Raw genomic sequence first — 15,822 nt, 5'->3', positions numbered from 1 at the left:
CTGAATGAAATCACAAATGCAACAATTATAAACAAATTATTTGAACTTACCTCATCTAATGGTAATTTATAGTTTGTAAGGTTAAAGCTGTAAACTTCAACTTCACTGCTGCACTAAGTAAATAATACTCATAACTTTTTTTCTTCACCACTGCTCTAGAAGTCACAACACAATCTTCAAGCTGAACGTAAGACTATAGGCCCCATAGTTGTAGTACAGCCTATGCTTTATGTACACATCAGATTTAATCCATGACACCTCTAGCTGAAAAAGAAACATAGGTAACAGAACTGGGCTGACAGGATAGAAATATATGGGTGTTGCTACACTTGGAGCTGAGAAACCTTCTGTCACTACTTTGCTGCAGTGTGATGCAATGGTGGATCAAAGTGATGAATGGGAGAGAGCAATAACCGTCCTTTGCCAGCTGCTTTGCAGTGATATATCCAAAAGTGGGAGTTGTGTTACTCCTGTAATTGTGGGCCTAGCCACACAGACCAATACCATCAACCTTACCCATGTAGTGGGCGCTACTTATCCACAGTCCCCATGGTGTGCAATTGTATCACAACGAAGTTGTTCCTACACTGCTATATGTGAGTAAAGGGCCCCTCTGCTCTTCCTAATTTTGATGTAGTTTGGGGCTGTGAACACACTCAGTTTTTTAATCACGCTGATTTCTAAGTCCAGTTCTTTAGACGACCTTTGCAGGCCCCATGGTAAAGAAATATTTTGTTGTAACTTTGCAGCTGCTTCTGATGATAGAAGTTTAAAATCTTCTAATAATTTTGTTATATAAAAGTCATAATAAAGACAGTTCATTATTTTTAACCGCAAGGCAGAGAAGAGTATGACTTTTACTTTGACATTGGGTACATGCTATACTAGTATAGACTGCCACTTGTTTAAATAATTGATATGTTTGCAAAATATGCAACATCTTAAAAAGACCAAACAAATGCACAAGCCCCCTGGCTTTTGGATGTGCTTGGGTAGTGCTTTCACACAGGTACAATAGTGCCAGGCTGCCAAGAATGGTGGCAAACAGCGCAAATGGGATAAGTGTGCGGTGGCAGTGATGAATGGGGTGCAGGGACCCTCTATTCCAAAGCATCTACAGTAGATAGTGGAAGGAAGATGCCTCTCTCCTTTAGAGAGATGGTACTGGAGCAGCATGTACCATCTACTCTACAGGAAATCAGAAAATGTGTGCATGTGAGGCAAAGGTTACAAGTCCTGTATGGTAGAGTTGTGCTGTATGCTTAGGGCTGCTTTCCCTCTACATCAGGGGTGTCCAAAGTTTTTGGCAGGAGGGCCACATCATCTCTCTGACACTGTTGGGGGGGGGGAGGAATTAATTTACATTTAAAGTTTGAATAAATTTACATAAGTTTACATAAATGAATATATTAAAGATGAACTTATATGAATGAATGAAGGTCTTGCAATAGCTCAAGGCCTATAAAAGGCTTTTCACAAAGCAAGGCTGGCCTTTCCTTTGCTGCTGCTACTGCATCATAGACATAGAACAGCAAGCAGTGGAGGGAGCCCTCATCCCACAGTTCAAGCAAGAGGTCAAACAGTCACCCTCGCACTGAGAGCAGTTGTGTCGGGCCAGTGCGGGCTCCAACAAATATCTGGGGGGCCAGAAGCTCATTGGAGACGGAGCTCCCAGCGGGCTGCATTGAGAGGCCTTGAGGGCCACAAGTGGGCCCAGGGCCGGGGTTTGGGCACCCCTGCTCTACGGCAGTGGCATGGCATCCACATCAACAGCAAGTCCTAGGCTCATTTCTTGATAAGACCACAAAATGTACAGGACTGTACTACAGGCCTTCCATAAATACATTTTTTATGTTTCACAGCAGGTTTGCTACTAATAAAGAATATTCACAAAAACAGTTCACAATTTTGTTTACATAACACAAACTATCTTGGGTTTAAGTTATTTTTACTTAAGTATAGACCCCTGGAACCTAACCTGTACTTAAGTAGGGAACCCAGTGTACACCTTCATTGAAGTCTACCAATAGGCTGACTAGATTTGAACATATGGTGTGATCTCCCATTCCCTAAAATTGTTAGTGTTAGCTCATATAATTTTGTTTTCAGTATAGTTGCCCTACCCATGCTTTGAACTGTGAGAAATGTTTAGGTTCAGCTATTCTGTGATTGAGTAATATAGGCTTGCTGTGTAAAGAAGTTTTTAAAAAAGTTTGAGTGTCTCTTTGGTGTATTTCATAAAGTAACACCTTAGCTTGTGGCACATGTGTGCTTGTGAACCACCCCAATGAATTTATCAGGTTCCAAACATTTAAAAAAATCCACTTTAAAATTCAACCAATTCTGACTAAGATCTCCACAGGATTTTAAAATTCTGTTGGCATGTATTGCACACGCTTGGCAGAAACCCAGAATCTGCTGAATATCTACGTTTCTTTTAACATTGAAAGAACACATACAAAAAAAATTCATCCATCTGAACAAAAAAAATTATATTCCCCAATTTCCCATGGATTCAAATTATATAATACAGTGTGCACTTAAAAAAAAAATTATTTAGGTGGAACATTGCTGCTACCACCCCTCATACCAACCAACACCAAATAGATTTCTTATTAAAAGAAAAAAATCCCTTCAATTATCCAGGTCTGTTCAAAATCAGTGATGAAAAAGCTGGAGATATGGGTTAGTTATATGTTAGTTAGATATGAGTTAGTTATAGTTAGTGAGTTATAGGTATCAAATATCAGCATAGTATTGTTATCTGCATAGCTTTTTGTCCAAATATGGTGTGTGCTTTTTTATATATATAGAAGCTAATTAGAATATCCTTGTTTTAAGAATCAAAGTCCGGATTTAAGAAGCTGTTTCAAGCCAACTTGTTCAAAATCCACTTCTGATAAAGAGTCTGTCTAGTCTATTAAATGATCTTTTTGACTTTTATGCCTTTGGGCATCATAATAAGATTATTACATTTTCTTTTGTCATGCAACTCTAAATAATAAATTTTTAAGGTTGCAGTGGGGAGGTGAATTTATATTAGCTCATAATATTCTGTGCTCTCTAACATTTGCTTATGAATGGAAATGCTCTTTTCTGAAACATTTTATATATCCATTATCACCATAGTCCTGCATTATGCGCAGGTATGGTGAGCTGTACTTCAGGACAGGTATGAGCCAATTTAATGTGCAGTGATGATATGAAACTTGTTGAGAACTAGCCAAGTCATTTACCTGGTTATTTGCAAAAACATTCTGTTTGTACTAATTAATTGTTGGTTTCAGCTTCCTTTGAACCAATCATTAGTGTACAAAGGTTGTATACAAATGTTCTGTGAATGTTCTGGCTAGAGGCTAATGTTTCTAGTCTGGTGGTCTGCAGATTTTCTATTGTCAAACAGCCCTTTCTGAATCAACTTACCTACCAAGTAGCCCCTGTGCATTGCAGAAGAGACTGGGCATTATCTAATAAGGTACACAGTTGAGCTTCACTGTGGTCTTGCATGAACTGAGTATGCCCTAGAACACAGCCAAAACATCCTGGCAGCTACAGGTTGCAGAGGGAGGCTGATAGTTCCAGGGAAGTTTGTCTACCATTACTGATCTTCTTTTGTATTGGCCAGAACTATTGCTTAAGCTTCCAAGGAACCTGAGAGTTCCCTGGGGCACAGTTTGAAAACCTCTGCTATAGGGGTTCGATTTTCATCTGGCCTTTCTGAAGTTCCTCAGGTTTGGCATCCTACAGAACAGGCAAGCAATAGTTTTTATTTAAAGTAATAATAATAATAATAATAATAATAATAGAGCTGCAGTGTGTTTGGGGCTGTGTCAGCTCTTTATCAAAGGAACTTATATATGCTTTAAAAAATCCCTTCTCCACTCTCCAAAAAGTTGTATGACATCCGTGACTTGTGAAGAGTTTGATATTGTTATACTGCATACTAAACGTAGTTTAGGGCGCAATCCTAACCCACTTTCCAGAACTGACATAAGGGTAGTGCAGCCCCAAGGGAGCAAACATTCCTTTACTCTGAGGAAGCCTCCGTTAGTGCCACCCAGCTGCAAGATGCAACTCACGTCTCATTGGCACAGCTGTGCCAGTGCTGGAAAGTTGGTTAGGATTTGGGCCTTAGTCTTTTTTCAAAGTTCCCTATGAATAATCTGGGTCTGATCAAATTGCAAGCATGACTACCTACCTTATTTTTTGGTGCCCTTCTTAGTTAATGCATCAAACTATTCCATACTTGGCGCTATAAGTGTTCTTATAGCTCAACACCTGATAATTGAATTGTGCTTGTGAACTGTGAATCTGTCCCTTGAGGCCCTCTTGGGAGGCCGTGTTGCGGGTTTTTCTCCCTTGAAAGTGCAGAGACTATAACTCATGATAGGTCCTTCTCTGTTGTGGTGCCCAGCCTGTAGAACTCTCTCTTACATATCGAGTTGGCCCCTTCCATGTTGGAGTTCCACAAGGCTTTAAGTGTTTTTAGCTTTAAGCTTGGTTTTATCTAGCCACCTGGCTGCTGCTTTATGGAGATTTATTGTAGTTGTGATTCTTGTGGTTTTTTCCCTTGTACTTTATTGGCTTATTTTACTATTAATTTGTTATTAACAGTAAACAATTTATTGTTTTTAATTGTTGTAAACTACCTTGGATTTCCCATTCAGGAAAGAATGAAAGGTATAAATATTTTAATTGCAATGGAAAATTTTTTAAAGATGTGCATGTATGTTCCGAGTAGTAGGACCTGGGTGGGGGAAAACCAGGCTCTTTCTTGATGTGCTGCCCATCATGCTGCAGGCCTTACTTCCTTCTAAGTTTGCTGAGCTGATCTTGGCCTTGGTGTTGCGATTTCCCCAGTTTCTGATGCTAGAAGACATCCGAATTCATGCTGAGGTCACTTCTGGTGGGGCTCAGGGATTCATAGTTTCTGTGGCAACTGTGGGTTTTCCTAATTTTTTAGAGGTCCCAATCACACTGCATGTCACATGTTTGAAGTGATGTTCCTTGCTGGCCTAGATTTTAGTATTCTGGGCATTTCTACTAGACCTCCATCAGAGTCAGATGGTCATGTGGTCCAGGCATATTAATAGCATTCACAGCTCCTGCAGAGTGGTGGAAAACCTATGAAGATGGTCTGTCCTTGGAGATTTACAGAATACAGTTTCCAGAATACAGTAGGAGATTTGACTGTGCCTGTTGCCCTTACTGTCAAGTTGGACCCATTTTAGATCACTGATTAAATAAAGTTTTCCATTTTGAAACGCTTATTATTCCTGAAGGAGCATGTACAGTATTTGACCTGGAAGATCCAGGTTCAAATCTCCCTTCTGCCATGAAGCTTCCTGGGTGACCTTGGGCCAGTCACTTTCTCTCAGCCTCACCTACCTCACAGGGTTGTTGTGAGGACAAAAGGAGGGAAGCAACTGTGTACACTGCCCTGAGCTCTTTGGAAGAAGGGCGTTACAAAAATGTGAAAAATAAAATAAAATAATAAATAGTTGCTGTAACAAAAAAATATTGGTTTGAAGCTAAACACAGTCTTCGTACCTTTTGCTTACACTCTTGTGTTGCAGAATGATAGCTGCTCAGGGAAGAGAGATTTCTGCTTGGGCTTTCTCTGTACACATGCAAAGGTACTGAGCAAGATCACTTTATGTAGCTTTAAGCTACATTGCAATCATATGCACTCATTTGTTAGCAGTATCAGAACAATGTGGTATTCACTCCATGTAAACATGTATATGATCAGACTGTAACTGTTCAGAACTTTAAGCAAGGATTGGTACTTACTGAGCAAAATAGTGTTTCTCTAAGTTACAGAAAGTTCTTGATGCATTGCCAATGAATTATTTTACATTTTTGTAATAAACACTTTCTTAGAAGAATGCCATATTGTTTTGTTTGCTCATTATACTTTTAATTAAATTTCAATAGCCTTTCTCATTTTTTTAGCATGTTACTAAGGAGCCTCAGAATCTACACTGAAGCAATCAGACCGCAGTACTGGGATCTGGCTTTCTAAAACTGGGACTGATAATTGACTCTGGAGTCTTGACAATCTCCATTTACATGATATAGAAAATGCTTTAATCCCTTTCTCCATTATTTCATGGGGGAAATATCCATGAAAAAAATGTAGAGTTTCTGCTAAAAGCCCAGAGAGAGGGAGAGAGTACACGTGCCTACGTGTTTGAGCCTCTGATAATCAAGGGATGAGCCTTCAGTACATTCAACTTTTGTCTTTTCTCTCAGATTCGTTATCCCTGCCTGCTTGTTGTCCTACCATTGTCTCATGAAATGTTCCCTTTTTAATTAAAAAAGGACAATTTTGATAAAATCCAAATTTTGTAACCGCGTATACAGTGATCAAGTTTCTGCGTATTTATGTAATTTTGACTTGTCTGACGCAGAATTGTAGATGTTGCCTGTCTTATATGCCAACCGTTTTTATTGGCTATGTTACCATTAAGACTTTCAAAATGTGAAGGAGCTCTGATGGGCTTAATTAGCATGCTAGCCCTTGTCAGCTGGTTATCTATAATAATCTGCTTTTTTAAAAAATGACTTTTTCCTTGAGTTATCTGAAATTGCAAGCTATCAATCTGGATGTATGTATGTTTTAGAGCCCCCTGAAGTTAAAGAGAGTTTGTCATTCATCTTCTTGAGTCTATATATGAAGACTGAGACTTCATGAGATAAGAGGGTTTTTAAAAATTTCCCTGGAGAGTTGGTGTAATGCTTCAACTGCTAGTTTGTCTCTCATACTCTCAAGATAGACTCCTTCCTTATTAACATGAAGCCTTTCACTGTTTCTGTCTGAGTTGCTGTGTGGTATGTGTTTCTGTATTTCTCAAATCTCACTTGCTGATATGCTACATAAGGCTGGTTCTTCCCAGCATACATATACAAAGCTGGTTCACATAAGCACACATATTACTTGTATACTGTAGCTTGATGACTGGGAGCCCAATGTGCAAAATGGGTCCACTGAAAAGTATTATGTTGGAAGTGATGTGGAAGTGGTCCGCTGATACATATGAGTTGACACTTGATGTTGCTGACACTTGACGCTGCAGTAAGAGCATTACCACAAGCCCACTGTCTTGTTTTCTGTCATAAGTCACAGATAAAATTTAAAATAAAGAGCTTTAAAATTACAATTTTTAATTTTCTACATGATCTTCCATAGAGAATGCTTTACACATCAATATACAAAAACAGGAAAGTAGGAATTCAAATGAGGATTGTCAAGAGAGGGGAAAGTGGCTATATATTTCTCTATATAAATATACACATAATATACAAACACACGCATGCTAGATATTGCATATATGGCATCCTTTATATACAGACAACATACATGGTGTGTAAAGGCATTTTGTTTTCTTGGCATCGACACAGGATGGGATCTTGGACATAGATGATTCTGGAGACAATAGTATTAATAGTAAAAGTTATAGGCATTCTAGGTTTTCAAGAGCTGATGGAACCTGAGTTAGGCTAACCATTCTTTACAAGTATGGTAGGCTAATCATCCTAATTCAAGAGGAGACCCCGTTGCCATGTAATGCATGTAGAACTGACAGGCAAAGGAAAATCAAAGAAGCTGAAATTTTATCCAAATGCAAAGACCCTGGAATGAATGGAGTCCAGACTGTGCGCACCTCATCAGATTGACTATGTCTTCAGAAAGCCAGTGGCTGCATAGATGGAGACCCCGCAAAAGATTTTCCTTTGGCATGATCAAGAATCCAGCTACAGACCAGAAGAAAAGATAATTTTCCTGCCCCATACAATGCATCCTGCATATTTCACCACTCATGAGTTGCTCACTGTTTTTTATGAGCAAAGTTTATAAAAGGCCACTGCAGTATGATCTCCCTGCTTAACTCAGGGCATTTTCTTCAAGGATACTAATAACACATTTAGTTTGGAATACATAACCTCCAAAGAATTTAATGAATTACACAAAGCAGAAGATAACCACTTTTAAAATGGTATATGCAGTATATTCAAGTTTGGCTCTGGAAATATGCAAATTGTTAGTAGTCTATTCTTGATTTTGGTTTGTTTTTAAGATTCAGCCTTTTGGGAATTCTGAAGTAGTTAAGATAGGGATGGATATTTCTTTTCTTACTGTGAAAAGATCTTCAGAGATTAATGGCTGAACACTGTGTAATGATTAGGAATGTCTTCTTTCCAGGTCCTAGGAACTGACTTTGCAAGAAGGGTTAGAAATGCTATTTGCTATCCATAATTGCAAGTGAGACCCTCCATGATTTAAGGGTTTCCTAGTCTGCTGGTTGCACCTTTTTGGCTAGTGTATAATAAGCCTTTCTAATGCACAATCAAACTTCCATTCATAGAACGTATATCAGAGTGAGCCTTATTACTAACTGGGGATTTGAAGAGTTTGTTCCATCTGATTCTTTATAGAACTTTGCAGTAACCAGCAGGATTATTCAGCCTTAAGGGGCTGAAAGGAAATGGTGCCTGGACTGTTTGCAACATTCCACACTTCTCTCTATGTGTTTTGGTCTAAGGTTTCTCTCTGAACTCTATTAAGTGATTGCTAGAAAGCAGAAGTACCGTAGTCTAGAATTGGGTGCCCTTTAGGATATTAAAGCATTGGTAATAAAGTCCATGTGATAGGAATAAAATGTTATTTCCTTCTAGAGCAGGGGTGCCCAAACCTAGGCCCTGGGGCCACTTGCAGCCCTCAGGGGCTTCCAATTTGGCCCACAGGGAGACCCTAGTCTTCAATGAACCTTTAGCCCTCTGGAAACTTGCCAGAGCCCATGCTGGCCCAACACAGCTGCTCTCAGTGTGAGGGCAACTGTTTGACTGCTTGCGTGAGCTGTAGGATAAGGGTTCCCTCCACTGCTTGCATCATATCTGTGATGCAGCAGTGGCAGTGAAGGAAAGGTCAGCCTTGCTTTGTGCAAGGCCTTTTGTAGGCCTTGAACTACTGCAAGACCTTCATTCATTCATATAAGTTCCATCTCTAATAAATTCATTTAAGTAAATTTATTCAAATTTGAAATGTAAATTAATTCTTGTTTTTCCTGGCCCTCGACACAGTGTCAGAGAGATGATGTGGCCCTCCTGCCAAAATCTTTGGACACCCTTGTTCTAGAGTATGGGACAAGTTATTAATTGGTGCAGATAGCTGTTCCTCCTCAGCAAAGAAACAGAATGGAAATCAACCTGGGCTATTTCAGCAGCCTGCAGGCCATACATTACTGGGTTAACAGAACTTCTGTAGCACATTCTTTCTGGGAATGAATCCATCAAAAATGCAGCATAAACAACTTGGGTACCTTAAACCCCCCCAGTGGATCCAATTCAGGATTGGCCCTTGTGCAGCTATTTCCTATCTATCAAGTTCAGTTCCCAAAGGGAAAATAGAGAAGATGCCAAAATGTTTGTCGAAGTAGCATCATGTTCCTTTTAGATTTAACCTAATGCTTCAGCTTTTATGATTGGAAGTTGTATTATTTGTAAAATCACATAAGTGTAACTGAGTGCCAATATGGTTGGCTCTGGCTATAGTTACCTTGTGTTGAACTTGCATTAGTGGGAAATAATACTGCATGTGGAAATCTCTGGCTTGTGATTGACAAGTACAGAGAAGTGCAAGGCACAGTCTTCTGCTATCCTTTTCCATACCACCAACAGCTTTAAAACTTGAGGGCAGCAAAAGAATTCATCCTTCCTAATGGTTTGAGCAAGGGTCTGAAGTTTAGAAATGGGACTACACCATCTTCATCCATTGCTCTTCAGTTCATGGGCCCCCATGCTTTGTACTGATGGACTACAGTGGGACCAGGGACAAACAGATGCAACCCTATCCTGAAGAGCCTTGCTCCTGGTGGGACTGTGTGAATTCTAATCCTGCACTGTACTAACCTTGGACTCAGGCACAATGTAATATTTCATTCATTGTTCAGTTTGGGTACTTTTCCTGAAGTTAAGCTTTAGATAGCTGAGTGCTGGGTAGGCACATCACTCCTTGACCCTGATACTGAGGCACCCCAAGTGGAAAGCTAGTCTGTCACCTTCGCCTCTCTTTCATTTGTAGAATAGAACTGATGGTATTTCTTACTGCAGAGGGGAAAGGGCAATGCAGAGCCCTAAACATTTGACAGGTGATGGGCTGATCTACCCTGTGGTGCTCAGTGTTATCTGTGGTGCTTGGAGTTCCTATGCAGGGACTCAAGAATAATTCTTTCTCTATCATTATCCTAGTTCTGGGGGAACCACTTAATGACCATTAGCTAGCTGTTCTAAGCAATTCAGTTGGAGTTAGGGTCAGAAGTGTCCCAGAAAGTTGAGACATGTTGGTTATCTGTTTCTGCTCTTCCACAATGTTGCAGTGTGGTTTTCCTGCACTGAAGGATTTAACAAAAGCTTCCTAGGTTTCCCTCACCTGAAAGACATAACTCGGTGGTAGGAGAGGACAACAATCTAGCAAGATGCGTTACATGGTGTTGGTGCCATCTTGCAGGTCATCAAGTCATCCTGCTTCCAGAAGAAGAGAGATATTTGACCATGCTTTTCCTAGAACAGCCACTGTCCCAAGCAGTTAGCAGCTACAGACTGGGCTCTCGCATAGGTTTTTCATGAAGGGGATGAAGTACTGCTTATAAGTGAGAGGTGAAGGCTGGTGCAGATGGGGTGGGAAACAAGGGAATTCGAAGGCTGTTCCCAGCTGGGTCTCTGCTGTCTGATGCGATGAGTAGCTCATCATCAGCGAGGTAGGAGAGATGAGAGGAGAAGCCATTGTCATGTCCTCGGGAACCTGCCTTTTGCTGGCATGGGATGAGAGTTACTGAGGGAAAGTTATATGCCTCTAGGACAGATGGGCACCTGGGGGGCACTCCAAAGATGTCTGGTGCCTCAAATATGTGATCCATGTCTGAGAAACCAACAAGGGCTTGGGTAGAGTCATACGAGCTCTTCTCTGTGTCCTCAGACACGTAGGATTGAGCACAGCTTTCCCGGGCCTGCCTCTTCTGCCTTAATAGCCGCAGGTCATCTCTGAAGTGGGGATTAAAGAGCAGGTAGAGCAAGGGATTAAGGCAGGCTGGCAGAGGCAACACCACCAGCAGCACAGACTTGATTACTTCAGGGGTGATGAGGAAGAGACTGAGCATGGAAGAGAAGGTAAGGAAGGCCACAGGACAGTAGAGAAGGCAGTTGGTAAAAATAAGCCAGGCGACATGCTTGATCATAGCACAGTCCCAGACTGAGTCAAATTCACCTTTCAGAAGGTTGCAGTAGAGGCGAATGTAGGTACTTGTGATGATGAGGAAACAGAATGTATTCACCAGCACCAGGGCCACCATGAAGCCCAGCATGGAAGGCTTCCCATCAAGGAGTGGGTAGGGAAGGCAGAGAGGGGATGCCCCATACTCCCCAACAGAGAAGACAGGCAGCACTGCAGCCACTGTGGCGAGGGCCAGGCAACAGAAGGCACCTGCCTTAACCATACCAAAGGAAGGCACTTTCCCATATGTCCGCATCCATGACACTGAGAGGCTGCACTGCACAGCAGCCAGTGTTAGGAGAAGGATGGAGGCCTCTGAAGCAAACACTGACAAGAATCCAGTGACTTGGCACCCTATACCTGTCTCCCACCTGGCTCCATATTTGGCAAAATGGCCAAAGGTCACTGCGTCCACAAAGGCCAGGATGGCGCAATACATGCCCGTCAGCAAGTTGGCTCCAGAAATGGCACCAATGACAAACTTGATTGGGGAAAGGTAGCCAGGTGAGACAAAGACCACTATCATGATCAGCCCATTGCACAACATGGAGACCAACATAATCAGCCAGACGCCTAGGCGGATGACCCAGCTCTCAAAGAGGTGATCGCAGGGCTTGAAGGGACCTGAAAGGAAGGAAGACTCAAGTTAAAGCCAGGATGGAGGAGACACTGCAGCAAAGCAACTGACACAATACTTGCTGAAAATCAGATCAAGAAGTAATGGGCACGACTACAGGGGTTGAGGTACAGTAGGGTTGTAATGCTAGAAGACTTGCTGCAACAGGGAGTGCAGTGCTCTTGGATTTTCAGCTGAAAAGCTTGAAAAGCAGGGGCTGCAACCAGGATCTCAGAGCTGAATATCCCAAAGGTGTATTTTGTGCATTTTATTCTATTTATGCTAGTTATAGGGAGGGGTAAAGAGCCACGTGGGGCACCAAACACTAGCCTCTGGCTCCTAAAAATCCTGTTCCTAACATTTCTTCAAACATTGCTCAGTCACTGCCTTGACAGCAATGAAGTTTCTCAGGGTGCTTAATTCTTTACCCACGATCAATTCTATGCTTGTGTAAAGCAACTGTATAATACACTCCATGCAGCCTGAATGCAGTGATATCTGTAATGGTCATCAGTGGCCATCACAGAAATACAATTTGCTGGTTCTCCTTGTCTTTCCTCCCACTCCGTTTTATGTGCATGCGTTTTAAACTTTTGAAGTAGAGCTTTTAATGAGTTAATTTGTCTGTATTTTGAGAGGACTTCTTACCAGGGCTGGGTGTGCACTGGATGTTGGGACAGAGCTTTGAATCCTCAAGTTCAAGCTGGAAATCATCCATGTCCAGATCATCTAGACAGTCAAATGAAAGAGATTAATGCTGCAAGTATATCATGATGTCTCACAAAACCTGTTGTTTAGAAAATCCCCACAAATCTAAAAAACTAATTATATAATTTTGAGGGACCCTCAAATGATTTTAGAATATTTGAAAAGAACTGTGTGTGATCTGCTGATCAGTGAGTATCAAAGAACTGAATCAAAGGCAGCATGGCTATTTTCCTGACTCCAAAGTAGCAGGTGCCAAACTGTCTAGTTCTTATCTAAGGCCTGATTTGCTTATGCATAAATACACCTAAAGGTCCAGCCTTGTTATACACGGATTTTTTATACACAGATTTGACTCAACACGAATGGCCACTGCAAAATGAGGAGGAATGTGCTGATCCCTGGAGAAGGGGAAAAATGCATCCCTTTAAAATCTGTTTAAAAAACTGAACAGTCCTTTGACAATATCCTCCTTAATGAGAGAGAGAGAGAGAGAGAGAGAGAGAGAGAGAGAATCCATCAGTCCTTCTCTCTCTCCCTCTCTTCCCCCTGAGCACGTGAAAGAAAGGTGATCACTTTGCATTGGTGAAGGAAGGGGCTGAGTGAAGTGTCTTTTTAAGTGCTTGGAGGAGGACTGATTGATGAATTGTCTTCTTAATGACTCTTATCTTACATTGCTATAGTGCGTTTTTTGCCATCCACGTGAGTGCTTGCAATGGAACCCACGCAAATAATGAGGCTCAACCTGTAGTTTATTGTTCATACCTGACACTGACATTGTTTCGGCAAATTTGGCGAATGTGCTCAGAGAGAAAAGTCTTCTCTGAATGACCCAGGATGACTAGTACTCCAATTGCAAACATCTAAAGCAGATTTTTTTCCGCCTCCTGGGTAAACATGTAGAGGCCACTCTGTTGGCTTTAGGGGATCACTCTGTTTTCCAGACTGAGTTAAAACATGAGGCAATCTGTTTTTTTTTAATTCTCCAGTTCTTTGGAATGGGCACTGAGCAGGTCTACAGTTCTGATGGGCAGCACTGACTAGCAGAGAAAAGAGCTCAAGCAACCTTCCTGTTAAGTGGGCTTAGCACCTTTGTTCCCTGATACAGTCTTTTAGCATCAGCTGCTACTGCTGCTGTAGGGTGCACCTTTTCCCATTATGGAGCTGTGGTAATGGGGAAAAGCTGCACCTATAGATTCTCTGCCTGTCATGCACAAAGCCTTTGCCAGGAACAAGACAGGAACTCTATTATTAAGTGTCTCTCACTTCAATAAAGCCTGTTTTCTGCTTTAAGCGAGGGTTTCGCATAGCACGAAATTTACGATGAACATTTCCCAAAGCATTTTTGGTTTATCCCATGCTGAATAGTCATGACTGTGCTGCATCACTGATGGCTCCTCACTGCAGGGAGCCTAGATTCATTGCAGCTCGGCTAGGAATATGCTGGCACCTGGCAAAGCAGGATCTCTTGCCCAGCAGTCTAGACAGCTGAGTCTTCACTGTTTGTTTTACTGGAGGTGTCAAGAACACGACTTGGGCAGTCTTAGAAAAGGTGCATATTTTCCCCCACAAACGTCCTGCCATCAAAACAGCCCAATTGTACAAAGGGAACCACACAGAGCTTCCATTGAACTTGTACTCAAATAACTGCTCTCTGCTCTGCTGGATGCAGGGCAAGTCTTCATGGGTTGGTAGCACAGAAGGTATGCAGGACCCACTCCTTGCAGCAACATGAATCCACCCTGTTCTCTACCTGTGACTGATGCAAAGTTTTTCCAAGAATAGAAATCAGCAAGCCAGAGGATGCCCACCCACCGGAGTTGGAGATCTGGGTGATACACCGGCCTGCTATTCGATATGTACACTATGCAGCTGGATTGTGGAAAAGGAAAAACTATCACATCTCGTGTTCTACTGTTTGCATTACTGCAGCCCTAGAAGTTATCAGGGTGGCACATTTCTGCTGGAAGAGTGGAAAGTGGTACCTGTGCCAGGACATTCAACATTGTAGACAGCTTGTGAGGTAACTTTTTGCAAGAGCCTCCGTTCTTTGCATTTGAAAGGGAAGGCAGCAAAAGATGGGGAGCAACCCCTGGAACAACACATCTCTGTGTGCTATAAAACATTCCCCAAGGGAAAAAAATCTATCTTAAAAAGCTTTTTTCTGATGCAAAGGCAGAAATCAGAATTCTTGCCAAAAACCAAACTTTTCTTTCCAAAGTGTAAAAAAAAGTAGCATGTTTTTTTTAAAAGGAAAGCTTTTGGTACCACTTATTAACGTCCAGCAAGCTTTTGCTTAAACGTGAAGTCTATTAATAGAAAAAGAAATAGACAGCATCAACTAAGCCAAGCTGGTGAATACAGATTACAGATGGTGGCCTGTCTTCTGTAGTGCAGAGTCCTGTCTTACAAGATGTGAGAAGGGGACCTTTCTTTTTCCAGAACTAAAGCAACAGACAAGACTGTTATAACATAGGCCAAGAGCCTGTCTCAACAGGATCAGTAGAAGACAAATCCCTTCTTCCCAGAGCTCATGGTATAAAATACATTTCTCATTTCAGCTAGATCCTCTTGGTCTTGTCAGTGTGTGTGTGGGCCATGTATTTATACTGCCATATTATGCAGCAAACAAACAATCCAAGCTGTGGCTTGGGAATCCATGTACCAGTGCTTTTTGCACATGACATGTAGTCACACAGAAGTCCCTGCCACCACAACAAGATCTGGCCAAGTGAGAAGCAAACCCTTAATACAACAGTCTCATGGCTTGGCTGGCCTGCTTTGATCCCTCATGTACAGCATCCATCCAAAGGTACAGCTCAATTTCCCCTCCTGCTTCCTTCTGCTAGAGAAACTGCAGTTAAAAGTACAAGGTAGTCACCAATGGGAGCATAACAACATTGAAAGCACATGGCTGAGGCAATCATACTGGCTCCAAAACTGTGGATCTGCTTCCCTTTGTACAGTGATATTCCTTGTGTTTTACTGGTTTAACTTCTGCTTTAATTTCACCCCTATCCTCAAGAGAACAAATTGGCTCCCAAGTTACAGCCATCTGGATTATGGAGATGCAATACGTCCTTTGCTGGTGCTTTTGTGCAAGCGTGATAATTCTAGGTCAGCAAGAGCTGAGTATTTCAAGCTACATGTTTCAACTTATGTACAGACCCCTGGAGCCTAACCACTGCGTATGTAAGTCTTATAGTGCAATTTGATGGATGACAACTCA

The 15,822-nt window shown here is 41.7% G+C and overlaps 1 protein-coding gene across 1 annotated transcript in view; it reads right to left on the bottom strand.

The window, feature by feature from the left end:
• Positions 1 to 7,181: 7,181 nt before the first annotated feature.
• Positions 7,182 to 15,822, bottom strand: part of LGR6 (leucine rich repeat containing G protein-coupled receptor 6) — a 170,633-nt gene continuing 161,992 nt past the window's right edge. The window contains exons 15-16 of the mRNA XM_066624681.1: positions 12,537 to 12,617; positions 7,182 to 11,896 (exon numbers count right to left, since the gene is read on the bottom strand). Coding sequence (XP_066480778.1) covers positions 10,647 to 11,896; positions 12,537 to 12,617 — 1,331 coding nt within the window. The 3' untranslated portion in view covers positions 7,182 to 10,646. The remainder of the gene's footprint in view (positions 11,897 to 12,536; positions 12,618 to 15,822) is intronic.

The sequence above is a fragment of the Tiliqua scincoides genome, chromosome 4 (genome assembly GCF_035046505.1).
Source record: "Tiliqua scincoides isolate rTilSci1 chromosome 4, rTilSci1.hap2, whole genome shotgun sequence".
NCBI classification, from domain to species: Eukaryota; Metazoa; Chordata; class Lepidosauria; order Squamata; family Scincidae; genus Tiliqua; species Tiliqua scincoides.
The sequence above is the reverse complement of the archived record's forward strand: the minus strand, read 5'-3'. Positions and strand labels throughout refer to the sequence as shown.